General features: G+C 37.3%; 1 protein-coding gene across 3 annotated transcripts in view; it reads left to right on the top strand.

Annotated features, from left to right (window-relative positions):
- LOC149802438 (uncharacterized) overlaps positions 1-15,471 on the top strand; it is a 75,241-nt gene that overhangs the window by 18,185 nt on the left and 41,585 nt on the right. For all 3 annotated transcript variants that reach the window (XM_089951661.1, XM_089951659.1, XM_089951660.1), the window contains exons 7-10: positions 574-707; positions 4,236-4,320; positions 10,969-11,087; positions 12,395-12,544. In XM_089951661.1, the coding sequence (XP_089807787.1) occupies positions 574-707; positions 4,236-4,320; positions 10,969-11,087; positions 12,395-12,544 (488 nt within the window). The remainder of the gene's footprint in view (positions 1-573; positions 708-4,235; positions 4,321-10,968; positions 11,088-12,394; positions 12,545-15,471) is intronic.

Here is a 15,471-nt window from a genome sequence, read left to right as displayed (position 1 = left end):
TTCATTTCTAGAGGTGGACAGCTAGATAAAATGATTTTTTGTTGTTGTCATGGCTCAACATTAACAATTATCTAATTCCCTGTGACAAGATGCATCTCCCCATATAGTGAACGGTAAGATTACCCTCAAGACTTAATTTTGTTTTATGAAGGATGAATCAAATATTGCATTCTCTATTCTGTTACTTAAATTAATATAGGTGTTATTACCATTTTATCAAAAGAGTGTAATCCTATTGATTAATGGAATTTCTTGATACTGGTCTCAAAGAAACCCATGAGCATGCAATACATATTGTAATGTAATACTCTGAGACTCCCTCAAATGTCAAGGTTCACCTTTCCAGAATGCAAGACATTTTAGAGAGTTGATGTCAAACTCTGCTTATAGGCCACTCTATTTTGCTGTAAAAATTTTAATATTTACTTGAAATGTATATAAATCTTCAGCTTGCTTTGTAAAAATACCATTCATATTAGTAACTGCAAAGTCCAGTTCTCCAAAATATTTTGTTAAACCAGTCAGGAATGTGTCTCTTTATCTTTAGTTATGCAGTAATATTTCACTTTTCAGGGAGACTTAAAGACTTATCTTCGGAAAGAAAAGCGATTTAGAGATACCCTGATAGAAAATGGAACAATTTTTAAGTTCAGTGTTGATGCAGCAGAAGGTTTTGCCTTTATGCATGGAACTAATTACATCCATCAGTAAGTATTAACAGAGCAAGTGCCTGTATGCGTAGATCTAATTATGCCCATGAGTGAGTACCAACAGGGCATGTGCCTGTATGCATGGAGATAATTATATCCATGAGGTAAATGCCTTAATAACCTCTTCTTTTTTAGTCAGCCAATTTGTTAATTGTCTGATATCATCAGTATCTTTTGATTAATAGGTTGATATCAGAATGATGGATGATTTTAATTATGAGTGAGACCTATTCATATTTATGGGGTCTTCTTGCATCTAATTGACCTATGCATATTTATGGGGTCTTCTTGCATCTGATTGATCTATGCATATTTATGGGGTCTTCTTGCATCTAATTGACCTATGCATATTTATGGGGTCTTCTTGCATCTGATTGATCTATGCATATTTATGGGGTCTTCTTGCATCTGATTGTCTGTCCGAGTTTTTGTTGCACATTAGAGTCTGAATTTTTTATATATAGCATTTTGATCAAACTTGGTAAATATATTTGTGATATCAAGAACATGGCTGAGTTTCAGTTGGAACAAAATTCATGCATATTAATTTCATGATCTTGCATCAGATTGGTTGATTTTGTCAACACTTCAGCAATTATGTTTCTAATCTGATTTTAATTATACTTGTTAATCTTATGTTATTATGTCTTGGAATAAATTTGATTATTAGCAGGATCTCCACAGATTACTGAAGTAATCTTTTATTTGAATGGCTATGCTTGTTACCATTCAGGTGACCAAATTCCATTTGGATATTGCTCCCTTTTGGTAAATAAGCTGATTGTATCATTGTCATAGGCAGTAATAAGTGAAATCTGTGCATATTAACTGTGGTAGTGTGGGAGCCATATATTTATGGATCTTTATGCAGGAACCACATTAAATGAAACAGCTGTTGGTTTGTGGATACCATCAAAAAATATGGATCAGAATAATGGCATTTTCGGGTATAAGATTTCTGCCAATCATTATTCATGTGCTAATAATATCAGGGGGATGGTGTGAGCTATTGGCCAGTAGATTCCAGCTTTCCATCATTATTACAGAACATCACTTAAACAAGCATTATTACAGCAGATTTGTTTTGCTGAGAAAGTCTGCTCTCAATAGCAGACCTTAATGTTAATGATGTGGCACCTGTTCAGAAGCTGCCATCTCACTTCTCAAAGATGGTATGATGCTGTTTGCCATATGCATGAATTGTGGTAATCTAATCTTGAATAAAGTTTATTAAGGTTTTGTTGGAAAGTTTAGGGGTTTCTGTAAGAGTTGGTTGAATTAGAGAGTTGATTTTCAGCAGCTGTATACTTATGATGCCTTTCAGTAATAAATTCAGGTGACACAAGATCTGGCTTAAACAAACCAGAAAGTTTCTTTATCAGTTAGTTTATCCCATAGAGAGCCTTTATATTGAGGAATACACTGTTAAAAGCTTGAAAGGGACCAACCATTCAGTTTTTGGGTGTGACTAGGTGGTGGCTGCAAGGCTGTAAAAAGCTTGAAAGGGACCAACCATTCAGTTTTTGGGTGTGTCTAGGTGGTGGCTGCAAGGCTGTAAAAAGCTTGAAAGGGACTAACCATTCAGTTTTTGGGTGTGTCTAGGTGGTGGCTGCAAGGCTGTAAAAAGATTGAAAGGGACCAACCATTCAGTTTTTGGGTGTGTCTAGGTGGTGGCTGCAAGACTGTACAAAGCTTGAAAAGGACCAACCATTTAATTTTTGGGGGTGTCTGAGTGGTGGCTTCAGGGCCGTAAAAAGCTTGAAATGGACCAGCCATTCAATATTTGGATGGTATTTCTTCATTGCCTAGCTGGAAAATAAACATGAGAGACTGTACAAAGCTTGAAAAGGACCAACCATTTAATTTTTGGGGGTGTCTGAGTGGTGGCTTCAGGGCTGTAAAAAGCTTGAAATGGACCAGCCATTCAATATTTGGATGGTATTTCTTCATTGCCTAACTGGAAAATAAACATGAGAGAGAGAGAAATAGAGAGAGAAAATAGGAAAAGTCTTCTTGTGTTATTAATTTGTTTTTGCTCAGCTTCTCTCTCTCCCTCCCTCCCCAGTCAAGTTGTATATAAAATTGACTGGAAGAGATTAATCATTACTTAATGAACCCATTCTTGTGAGGCAACAGGAAACATCTGTGACTTGGCTGCATAATATAAAAACCTGTATTCAGTACCTGAACTTTTGTCCATACAGCATTTTTTTTCTTCAGTTTTGTTGTTTTGTTTTCACAAGGCTGTCCTTGGATCTTCTTAAAAAAGACCAATCTTCACCCTTGACAGTGTATATGAACTTAGTTGTACCCATAATGAAAACGTTCATCGGTTAATATCTTTCACATTAGCCAGGTAGTACAGCTTTCCAGATTTCTGTTAACTCTATGCTTGTCGAGATTTTTGCCTTTAAGTGGGTCTTTATCATCTATAACCTTGGGTGACTTCATTTCTGGGCAAGAGACTTTCCATATTACTTCAGCTTTGATCTTTTTAAAAGAATTTTATTAGAAAAAAGGTAAAATCAATATAACATAAAGATTCCAAGATTGTTTACATAGGTTTTGTTCTTGCAATAATACATAAGCCTGCTCAATGAAATAGGCCACAGTTAACTTAAATGTTTGTGATATCAGGCCTACTTTGGCCTCTTGCTTATTTTTTAAATGCTTTAATTTTGAAAACATTTCAGGATGTTTGTTTCCTTTTGCTGAAATAGATTTGGAATTTCAGGTCAGAGTTAGAAAAATTTGTTATGAAATTTGCCAAGGAAATCATATGCACCTAAATTTAAGGTCAGTTTGATTTACTTTAAGAAGCCAACATTCACTGTTTGAAAAGGTGAATATCACTAAAACCTTTAAGGGTGGAGGGGTGGGTGATTTTATACCAGATGGACACGTGGTAGAGGGATGGATGGTTTTATACCAGATGGACTCGTATCACATTTATTTTTCATATATAATCCCTATACTTGTTTGTTAGGACTGAACTTTACAGCATGTCCTATCCTAATAAATCCTATGTTGTTAATCGAAAGTACCTTCAGATATTTATATTTTATTCAGATATTTGTCAGTGCTGTTTGCTTGTTAGCACTCACAGCTAAGTTCTGATCATATGTTAACCAGTCCATTTTTAGAGGCTGGACTGTAAACATGACTGTGTGAAAGAGGTCAATGATTTCACTTTTGGACCGGCAAGAATGCCTCATTACTCACTGTGCACTGTTGCCAAAATACATGCGGACAACCAAACCATACTGCTGATATTGTAAAGATTCAACAACTTCCTTTAAATCAGTACCAAGATTCATGCATCACCAAAATGAGGAGAAAAAAATGCTCTAAAAATAGGCTGGGATTTCATTCATGTGTTCTGACCAGAAGTAATCCTTGTGACTGGAATCCAGCTGAACAATTTTTATAAGTTCTTGTATGAAGAGTTACCTCCCTTCCTCTGTTATGTATGGGAATAAATTCTGTTAGATTTTCTCCTCATACGTGTTTTGTCTTTTGTTTTAGTGACTTTGCAGCAAGAAATTGCATTGTGACATCAGAGCTGTCTGTGAAAATTGGAGATTATGGTATAGCTGAAGATATGCACAGAGTAAGATTTCTACTTTTGTTTTGTTCCTACCTACACCGAGAAATTTGCATTTTCAAAATCTTTTTAACACAGTGTGTACATGACGACAGCAAGAAAAAAGAAAAGTAATATTTGGACTTATTATATGCTCATTTTTTTCCCCGTTAACTTTACAGTCAGAATCGTTCAGTATTTTACAATATGGCATACCTTCATATTGCACTCACATGCAGGACACGTGTGCCCAATAGTGTATTAGGAACTGCTTTGTAAACAAATCATGTACACACGTGTAGCAGACACTTTACATTTTGGTTGATTAAATTTGTTTCTGAATGAACTAATGTTTTGTGGACTGCCACATACCAGCTGCTTTGCTGCATTCTGCATTAACATTTTTGATACAATGTTTTGGTTTTTGGCGATAGATGCCAGATTTCGTAATATTGCTGGTACCTACAAATAACATGCAAGTTACAAGACATAAACTGTCACCTTTAGCTTGCAATGAGAATGGAAAAATTATAGTTTTACATTCTGAATTTCCTGAAAATGTACTTTCTTAGTTCTGCAAATCCAAATTACATGAGCCATGTCATGGGTTCTCAAGCCTGATTACACATTTCAAAAATTGTACTGTAATTTTGACTATATTCCAAGTGCTGTTACATCCTCCTTACTGCACTCAAAATGAAATCAACATTAAATTCCATAGCATCTTTTTGATAATTGCAATTGAAAGACTTCATATTTTTCCCACATTATGATTTCAAATAGTCAATGACAGAACATAAACACACTAGCAGATGTCAACATGCTCTCCCTCACTGCTTCAGTCTGATGTATTTCATGTACAGTTATAAGTTCCAAGAATCAACAGACATTTTTTTCTTGCAATGCCTTCCTCAGTTTTCCATTTTGGATACCCATGAGTTAATATGTAATATTGTGACTGTGGGATCAACGTTGCATCTAATATCTGTAGTGGTATTTAATAGGCAGAATACAGCTGACCTTCTCCCACACCAAATCTCACCTGAAGTACACTGGAGTATGTTTATAGACTGACCCACTTTGTGGCACAGAGGCTATGCCCATCACTGTGACAGCAGCTATGAACTTAAAACAGATGGAATGAGATGCAATGTTCTCTACCTCCACCTTTCTTAAAGACCATCACACAGCACGCTATGCTCACAACCTTAATCATCGAATCTCCTCTTTAATGATCAGATTGATGGAATTTGCAACCAAGGATATATTCCTTCCATCCCTCAGTCTCAGCTACAGTGGAGGGATTTGCAAGGTAACCAGAAATAGGTCACAGGGATATCCATAGAGCACATGCCACTGGGAAGCAGTCCTACCAAATTTACAACATTCAAAAACCACAGTTCGCCCAAACTAAGTGGAAGAGTCAAAAGGAGGTTTATCAATTTCACATGTGTTTCACAAGACCTGCCCTATTTCATATGACATACATTCATGCCTCTCTTATCATAGGTGTTTCACAAGACCTACCCTGTTTCATATAACATACATTCATACCTGTCTTATCACAGCTCCAGATAAGCAGGTGTTTCACAAGACCTGCCCCGTTTCATATGACATACATTCATACCTGTCTTATCACAGCTCCAGATAGACAGGTATTTCACAAGACCTGCCCTGTTTCATATGACATACATTCATACCTGTCTTATCACAGCTTCAGATAGGTATTTCACAAGACCTGCCCTGTTTCATATGACATACATTCATACCTGTCTTATCACAGCTTCAGATAGGTATTTCACAAGACCTGCCCTGTTTCATATGACATACATTCATACCTGTCTTATCACAGCTCCAGATAGACAAGTATTTCACAAGACCTGCCCTGTTTCATATGACATACATTCATGCCTCTCTTATCACAGAACCAGATAGACAAGTATTTCACAAGACCTGCCCTGTTTCATATGACATACATTCATACCTGTCTTATCACAGCTTCAGATAGGTATTTCGCAAGACCTGCCCTGTTTCATATGACATACATTCATACCTGTCTTATCACAGCTCCAGATAGACAAGTATTTCACAAGACCTGCCCTGTTTCATATGACATACATTCATGCCTCTCTTATCACAGAACCAGATAGACAAGTATTTCACAAGACCTGCCCTGTTTCATATGACATACATTCATACCTGTCTTATCACAGCTCCAGATAAGCAGGTGTTACAAGACCTGCCCTGTTTCATATGACATACATTCATACCTGTCTTATCACAGTTCCAGATAGACAGGTGTTTCACAAGACCTGCCCTGTTTCATGTGACATACATTCATACCTCTCTTATCACAGAACCATATAGACAGGTGTTTCACAAGACCTGCCCTGTTTCATATGACATACATTCATACCTCTCTTATCACAGAACCAGATAGACAGGTGTTTCACAAGACCTGCCCTGTTTCATATGACATACATTCATACCTTTCTTATCACAGAACCAGATAGACAGGTGTTTCACAAGACCTGCCCTGTTTCATATGACATACATTTATGCCTCTCTTATCGCAGGTGTTTCACAAGACCTGCCCAATTTCATATGACATACATTCATGCCTCTCTTATCACAGGTGTTTCACAAGACCTGCCCTATTTCATATGACATACATTCATACCTGTCTTATCACAGCTCCAGATAGGGATAATGCTTCAATCATTCCTTGCTGAATGGAAAGATTTACCATGACATGTGGGCCTGACAAGTGTGTTCATGATGACTCAGTATCGTGTTCAGTGCACATCCTAAGCCTTTGCAAAGAGTTCTTTCAGCTACAACACAGAACTTATAACTTGTTCATCAACCTGAGTGCATTCAGTTGACTCTTTTATTATCTTTGGGCTTGCGATTGGACACAATAACGTGTTCTAATGCTGTCCATTGTAAAGACAACCCAATGAGTGTTGACTTGTATGAGGTGTGGCTTTACAACCCCACTCACACAGCTTCTAGAAATTTTGTGTTTTACCAAACACAGGCTACAAAACAGCTGGCTAGTTATATTCTGGAGCAAGACATGACATGTTAGCCTCTTTCTCATTCTCAGTCTTCATTTCATGGACATCTTTGACCTTGTACCCTGTCAAGATTTCAGTTAACCAGGTCTGGAATCAATATTCAGGTAAGAATGTTTCCCCCAGTAATGATTTGAATTAATGCAATGGTAGATTCCATATCTACATGGATCAATCCATTTGCCAGAGAATTCCTTTGCCGAGTTTTGCTCAATGTGGCAGCAGACATCTTAGTCCCAGATCACATTCTTGGGCTCCCGTAACAGTAGTGGTCCAATGGAGGCTGAACCATAACCATTGGATTAACTTTAGCAATCTGCACTATATGAGGCTGCATCTCAAAGGCAGAGAAACCACCCTGAATTTGCATCACCTCTGCAAGTACAGCCTCCAGCAATCATAATTGGTATGGATGAGGACACAGAGGTCTGGGAAAGCAAGTCTCCTACCTTTTCAAGATACCAATAAGTGTGGCCCCATCAAGATCATTACTTACATATCAACATTTTCAAGACAAAAACCATTTTAAAAGTAACTACAAGGGACTGAAGTTTTCATTTCCTCTGGTAACTCTGCTATGGTGACTTGTTTTAGCAGCAGAGTGGAACAAAAGTCAGACCTTTGTATTCTTGTTTCTGATTTTCTAAAGTGGTGTCCTCAGTGACAAATCCACATATAAGCTCAACATACCCTAGGTTGGCTAATCTATTGGAAGACTTATTTTCCTGCAAGAAGGAGCTAATACAAGTGAATGGTCTCTTTATCCCTCAGTTTTCACTCAGTAGATATTTGATGGGATCAACCTATGATGGACCTATTGGCAGCATGTTGAAATGCCAAAATCCCAACCTTCCTCTCACCAGTGCTGGATTCAGAAGGCTTGGATAATCTATGCTCTTTCTTTGGATTGGAATTGCCAAATGTGTACACTTCTCCAACACTTTGGGATTTGAAGGTGATACAAGGATCAAAGAATAGAAGTGCCTCATCCTGATTGCTTTACTCAAATGGGAATCTTGGATCTGCCTCATCCGTCTTCCAACAGAATCACCAGGAATTGTTATATTCTCTCATCTGCATTAAGCATCCACAATGGCAAGTGTTTCATCACAACCCAAATTTACTGAACCTGCACCTCTGGATCATATTAAATTAGAACAAAATTTCTTAAAACAAATGGTGGAGAATCCCTCAGATGAGATGTTCATCCACCTTAGAGGCGTAAGAAGGCAATGGAGTATAATCTCAGTGGAGTGCACAAGAACATTTTATACCAATGTAAGCATCCCTACTGCAATAGCTAACTTCCTATGGCTCTTCGATGAGAAACAGTAAGCACCAAGATAACAATGAAGCACATGTTTCAGATTCTCATTACAGTCTTTAGGACTGGGTGATCATAAAATGAAGGGGAGAACAGTAAAAATAAAAATTGTGGATACTTCTTAACTGCTTCCATCTCTTTTTTATTTTATTTTTATTTACAGTTATTGCTTGCTTTCTTTTCTATTTAATTTACAGTTATTGCTTGCTTTTTTTCTATTTAATTTACAGCTGTTGCTTGCTTTCTTTTCTATTTAATTTACAGCTGTTGCTTGCTTTTTTTTCTATTTAATTTACAGCTGTTGCTTGCTTTCTTTTCTTTAAATTGTGCAACAAGTGTAAATGATGATACTGAGTGCTCAGTTAGAGCAGCATGAAACTTTACCACATTGACCAGGTAATTTGACTTTCTATTAGAGTGTTATCTTGACCTAGTGTGTACATGCATTATATTTACCAGGTAATATGTCTTTATGTTAGAGTATTGTCTGGACCTAGTGTGTACATGCATTATATTTACCAGGTAATATGTCTTTCTGTTAGAGTATTGTCTTGCCCAAGTGTGTACATGCATTATATTTACCAGGTAATATGTCTTTCTGTTAGAGTATTGTCTGGACCTAGTGTGTACATGCATTATATTTACCAGGTAATATGTCTTTATGTTAGAGTATTGTCTTGACCAAGTGTGTACATGAATGATATTGACCAGGTAATTTGACTTTCTATTAGAGTATTATCTTGACCTAGTGTGTACATGAATGATATTGACCAGGTAATTTGACTTTCTATTAGAGTATTATTTGACCTTGTTTGTACATGCATGATATTGCCAAGTTACTCAATTAAATTATGTCAGACACACACACTCCATTCTGGTTTTATATGTTATTCAGACAAAGTGATTAATTCTTTCAAAGTATTGTAATGAACAGCTAATTTACTTGGTTTGAGCTGTCATCGTGCAAAGGAATATGTAACGTTTAAGATGACTATTGATTATGTAGCCAATATAGGACCATTATCCAATAATGGGTTACCATTTACTGTTGGTCATAGGAGCTCATCTTTGCAAACAGTTAGCCTCCAACTATAGGTTCCACTGTGTCATTTAAACCCCATTTACTTTAAGAGCATTCATTGTTACCACTGCTGGTAAAAGACAGGAGAGCTTATGGGATGATATGTTGTTCATTGTCGGCCATCCATCACCCTTCCTTTTTCTAGTATGAGTTTGTTATAACTACACCTCCTAAACTACTTGGAGGATTGCCATAAAACTTCATACACACAATCATGGTGCTGCTCTGACATCCAGTATGGCTGCCACAATGGCCAGCTTGAAAATTTTGTTATCACTACTCTACCTAAATGAATATTTTATCTAAGTGGGGATTTTACTTAAAGACTGCTTATGGTGTCTAGTTGGTCCTCATTTCACACAAAGACTGCTTGTGGTGTCTAGTTAGTCCTCATTTAACATAAAGACTGATTATGGTGTCTAGTTGGTCCTCATTTCACACAGAGACTGTTTTTGGTGTCTAGTTGGTCCTCAGTGAAATGATGCTTATCCGATGTCAGCTTTAACAGCAGCCAATTCGAAAATCTTGCTATTGCTGCTCACCAGAACTTAAAGTTATATTGACATCATGTTTTCACCAGAAGGTATTTTTTTATGTCTAATTGTTTTTAAATAAAAATGGTGCCAATTTGATTTCTTATTTGTCCTCCACAGTTGCCATCTTGAAAATCTTGCTATCTTTACTTCTCCTAGATGGCTGGTCATATCGACAACATGCTCACAATATGGCCACCATGACAGCCATCTTGAAAATCTTGTCATGACTACTATATGACTCCTTCAAAACAGAAATTTATTTTGGTATGGGGTTTCCAATTTTGATATGGGGTTTCCACCAGAAGATTTACTGTGATGTCTTGTTGGTCCAAAATAAAACGCTGCCAGTTTTTTTATCTTGTTACTGCTAAAGAATATCTGATGGTTTCTACACTGCATTTGAAAGAAAGAAATAGTTTTATCTTGAATTCCTGGAAATTCTTATTGGCTAGTAGAGTGTCAGTCACTTTGAGGGACTCTTGTACAGTTACTGTACAGTAGCATCAGAGGTAGATGTTCTTATTGGCTAGTAGAGTGTCAGTCACTTTAAGGGTCTCTTGTACAGTTACTGTACAGTATGCACAGACCTTGAAGTAGCATCAGAAATAGATGTTCTTATGACATTGCAATAAATTGTACTTTGTTGTTTACCTGTAGGATGATTACTACGACACTGGACGTGACCTACTTCCTGTACGGTGGATGTCGCCCGAATCTCTGACAGTCAAACAAAATGTCTGGACAGCTGCACCAATTACTAAAGAGGCCAATGTCTGGTATTAAAATTATTTTTATTGAAATTACCAAACTCTGTAACTATGTTTGCTAGCTAGGGATTTTGTAAGTATGTAGATGTGTTGTCATTTCTTTATAGGTTGAAACAGATTCCAACTAATCTGATTTTGGCATTCTGTTATCATGCCTCAGATTGCACCATTACAGTCACTTCTGTTAGTTTCCAGTTTTCCAGTCCGATAACATGTTATGTAGGCAAACCACAATTTAAACACCAATATTTGCACATGACTAAAATGCTTGTATTGTCTGGTTTTACTTCATTTGCGGAAGTATACTTAGACACTAGTATCTCAAAATCAGTTGAATATTGACCAATCAAAAATCACTTAAACTTAGTGCCCTAATTCACCTTAGAATAGCACTGGGTACAGATTATGCTTAAAGAAACAAAAAGCTTCAGAAATTCAAAATGGGATACACTGAGCATCAACACAGGACCCATTTCTTTGTACTTTGTTCTCAGTGGATATCAGCATGACACATGGTGGGAGAAAATGCAGTGAATATTCTTATTTCAACCAAAGGTCATTTTCAGTAAGTAATTTTTAATGCTTCAGATAGTTTTTGGATCAGAATTTAAATTATTCCAATTTTTAAGGTACCATATATGCTCGCTTATAAGTCAAGCAAAACTGCAAACAAAGATCCTGATCTGCCTTAGCATAATTCTCCTGGAGATCAGGGCCTTTGTTTTTTGTTCTATTGCCTACTCCTAACAAACTGCACAGACTGAGATCTGCCAGCAGATTATGCAATGGCAGATCTGGGTCTATACAGTTTGCATTTGAACTTATCTTAAAAACAAATATATATGGTAGATTCCATTTTTTGATTGCTCACACTCCTATTTCATTTTGGTAAGGGTTGGCATCTCAGGAAAAATATTTGAAAATATTATTTTACATTACTTTTTTATTTATACTTTTGTAAGTTATCCAGCAACATTAATATAGGGCTTATAGTAGCATATAAAACAACATAAACTTTGTGATGCATGAATTGACTTTGGATGTGCTTTATATTTTAGAGTTTCCTAGTGGAATAAAGAAATACATGTTGGACTCCTTGCTTGAAAAGGATTCCTTTAGTTACAAATAGAGATTGCCCAGATCTGATTGCTTAATTTTTTTCCTTCAAGTTGTTTTTCTTTTTTCATTTGTAAATATAAAATTCTTTGACACCCAATGACATGTTCAGGAGTAGGTTTCAAGCTAAATCAACCACTGGAATCCATTTTGCATTTTTCTCAAAGGAAATAAGCTCAGTATAGTTATCATGTTTTCAGGTCATTTGGAGTGACTCTGTGGGAGATTTTGGAATTTTCCCAGAAACCTTTCCACTCTCTGAAAGATGAAGAGGTGCTTCAAAGAGTCATCAGTGCTCATCAAGACAGGTTACCTCCCCCTGCCACAGCAATACCACTTAAAGACAGATGGTATGTGAAATTTCATGATATTGCTGATTATATGGTTTTAGGTGAAATGAGACTCTATATTAAGCTTTTCATGTCAGTTCAGGAATTTAGCCTCCTTGTTCAGTATTAACCCACACCAGTCAAGAATTTAGCCTCGTTGTTCAGTATTAACCCACACCAGTTAGGAAAATAGCCTGTTTATTCAGTATTAGCCCACACCAGTCAGGAAGATAGCCTGCTTATTCAGTATTAGCCCACACCAGTCAGGAAGATAGCCTCCTTATTCGGTATTAGCCCACACCAGTCAGGAAGATAGCCTCCTTATTCAGTCTTAGTCCATACCAGTCAGAAAGATAACCTGCTTATTCAGTATTAACCCACACCAGTCAGGAAGATAGCCTGTTTATTCAGTCTTAGTCCATACCAGTCAGGAAGATAACCTGCTTATTCAGTATTAACCCACACCAGTCAGGAAAATATCCTATTTTTCAGTATTAGCCCACACCAGTCAGAAAGATAGCCTGTTTATTCAGTATTAGCCCACACCAGTCAGAAAGATAGCCTGTTTATTCAGTATTAGCCCATACCAGTCAGGAAGGTAGCCTGCTTATTCAGTATTAATCCATACCAGTCAGGAAGGTAGCCTGCTTATTCAGTATTAATCCATACCAGTCAGGAAGATAGCCTGCTTATTCAGTATTAATCCATACCAGTCAGGAAGATAACCTGCTTATTCAGTATTAACCCACATAGGTCAGGAAAATAGCCTGTTTATTCAGTATTAACCCACACCAGTCAGAAAGATAGCCTGCATATTCAGTATTAACCCATACCAGTTAGGAAGATAGCCTGCTTATTCAGTATTAATCCATACCAGTCAGGAAGGTAGCCTGCTTATTCAGTATTAATCCATACCAGTCAGGAAGATAACCTGCTTATTCAGTATTAACCCACATAGGTCAGGAAAATAGCCTGTTTATTCAGTATTAACCCACACCAGTCAGAAAGATAGCCTGTTTATTCAGTATTAACTCATACCAGTTAGGTTGATAGCCTGCTTATTCAGTATTAATCCATACCAGTCAGGAAGGTAGCCTGCTTATTCAGTATTAACCCATACCAGTCAGGAAGATAGCCTACTTATTCAGTATTAATCCATACCAGTCAGGAAGATAACCTGCTTATTCAGTATTAACCCACATAGGTCAGGAAAATATCCTGTTTATTCAGTATTAGCCCACACCAGTCAGAAAGATACCCTGTTTATTCAGTATTAACCCATACCAGTTAGGATGATAGCCTGCTTATTCAGTATTAATCCATACCAGTCAGGAAGGTAGCCTGCTTATTCAGTATTAATCCATACCAGTCAGGAAGATAGCCTGCTTATTCAGTATTAGCCCACACCAGTCAGGAAGATAGCCTGCTTATTCAGTATTAATCCATACCAGTCAGGAAGATAGCCTGCTTATTCAGTATTAATCTTTACCAGTCAGGACGATAGCCTGCTTAGTATAACCCACATAGGTCAGGACAATAGCCTGTTTATTCAGTATTAGCTCACACCAGTCAGAAAGATAGCCTGTTTATTCAGTATTAGCCCATACCAGTCAGGAAGATAACCTGCTTATTCAGTATTAATCCATACCAGTCAGGAAGGTAACCTGCTTATTCAGTATTAATCCATACCAGTCTTTTAGGTAGCCTTCTTATTCAGTATTAATCCATACCAGTCAGGAAGATAGCCTGCTTATTCAGTATTAGCCCACACCAGTCAGGAAGATAACCTGCTTATTCAGTATTAATCCATACCAGTCAGGAAGATAGCCTGCTTATTCAGTATTAATCCATACCAGTCAGGAAGATAGCCTGCTTATTCAGTATTAATCCCTACCAGTCAGGACGATAGCCTGCTTAGTATAACCCACATAGGTCAGGAAAATAGCCTGTTTATTCAGTATTAGCCCACACCAGTCAAAAAGATAGCCTGTTTATTCAGTATTAGCCCATACCAGTCAGAAAGATAGCCTGTTTATTCAGTATTAGCCAACACCAGTCAGAAAGATAGCCTGTTTATTCAGTATTAGCCAATACCAGTCAGGAAGATAGCCTGCTTATTCAGTATTAATCCTTACCAGTCAGGACGATAGCCTGCTTAGTATAACCCACATAGGTCAGGAAAATAGCCTGTTTATTCAGTATTAGCCCACACCAGTCAGAAAGATAGCCTGTTTATTCAGTATTACCCCATACCAGTCAGGAAGGTAGCCTGCTTATTCAGTATTAATCCATACCAGTCAGGAAGATAACCTGCTTATTCAGTATTAACCCACATAGGTCAGGAAAATAGCCTGTTTATTCAGTATTAACCCACACCAGTCAGAAAGATAGCCTTCATATTCAGTATTAACCCATACCAGTTAGGAAGATAGGCTGCTTATTCAGTATTAATCCATACCAGTCAGGAAGATAGCCTACTTATTCAGTATTAATCCATACCAGTCAGGAAGATAGCCTGCTTATTCAGTATTAACCCACACCAGTCAGGAAAATATCCTATTTTTCAGTATTAGCCCACACCAGTCAGAAAGAGAGCCTGTTTATTCAGTATTAGCCCACACCAGTCAGGAATTTAGCCTCCTTGTTCAGTATTAACCCACACCAGTTAGGAAATAGCCTGTTTATTCATTATTAGCCCACACCAGTCAGGAAGATAGCCTGCTTATTCAGTATTAGCCCACACCAGTCAGGAAGATAGCCTCCTTATTCAGTCTTAGTCCATACCAGTCAGAAAGATAACCTGCTTATTCAGTATTAACCCACACCAGTCAGGAAGATAGCCTGTTTATTCAGTCTTAGTCCATACCAGTCAGGATGATAGCCTGCTTATTCAGTATTAACCCACACCAGTCAGGAAAATATCCTATTTTTCAGTATTAGCCCACACC

Source organism: Sinohyriopsis cumingii, chromosome 3 (assembly GCF_028554795.1).
Source record: "Sinohyriopsis cumingii isolate HCF-2022 chromosome 3, ASM2855479v2, whole genome shotgun sequence".
NCBI lineage: Eukaryota > Metazoa > Mollusca > Bivalvia > Unionida > Unionidae > Sinohyriopsis > Sinohyriopsis cumingii.
Note: the sequence above shows the minus strand (reverse complement) of the source record. Positions and strands in the feature narration are given on the sequence as shown.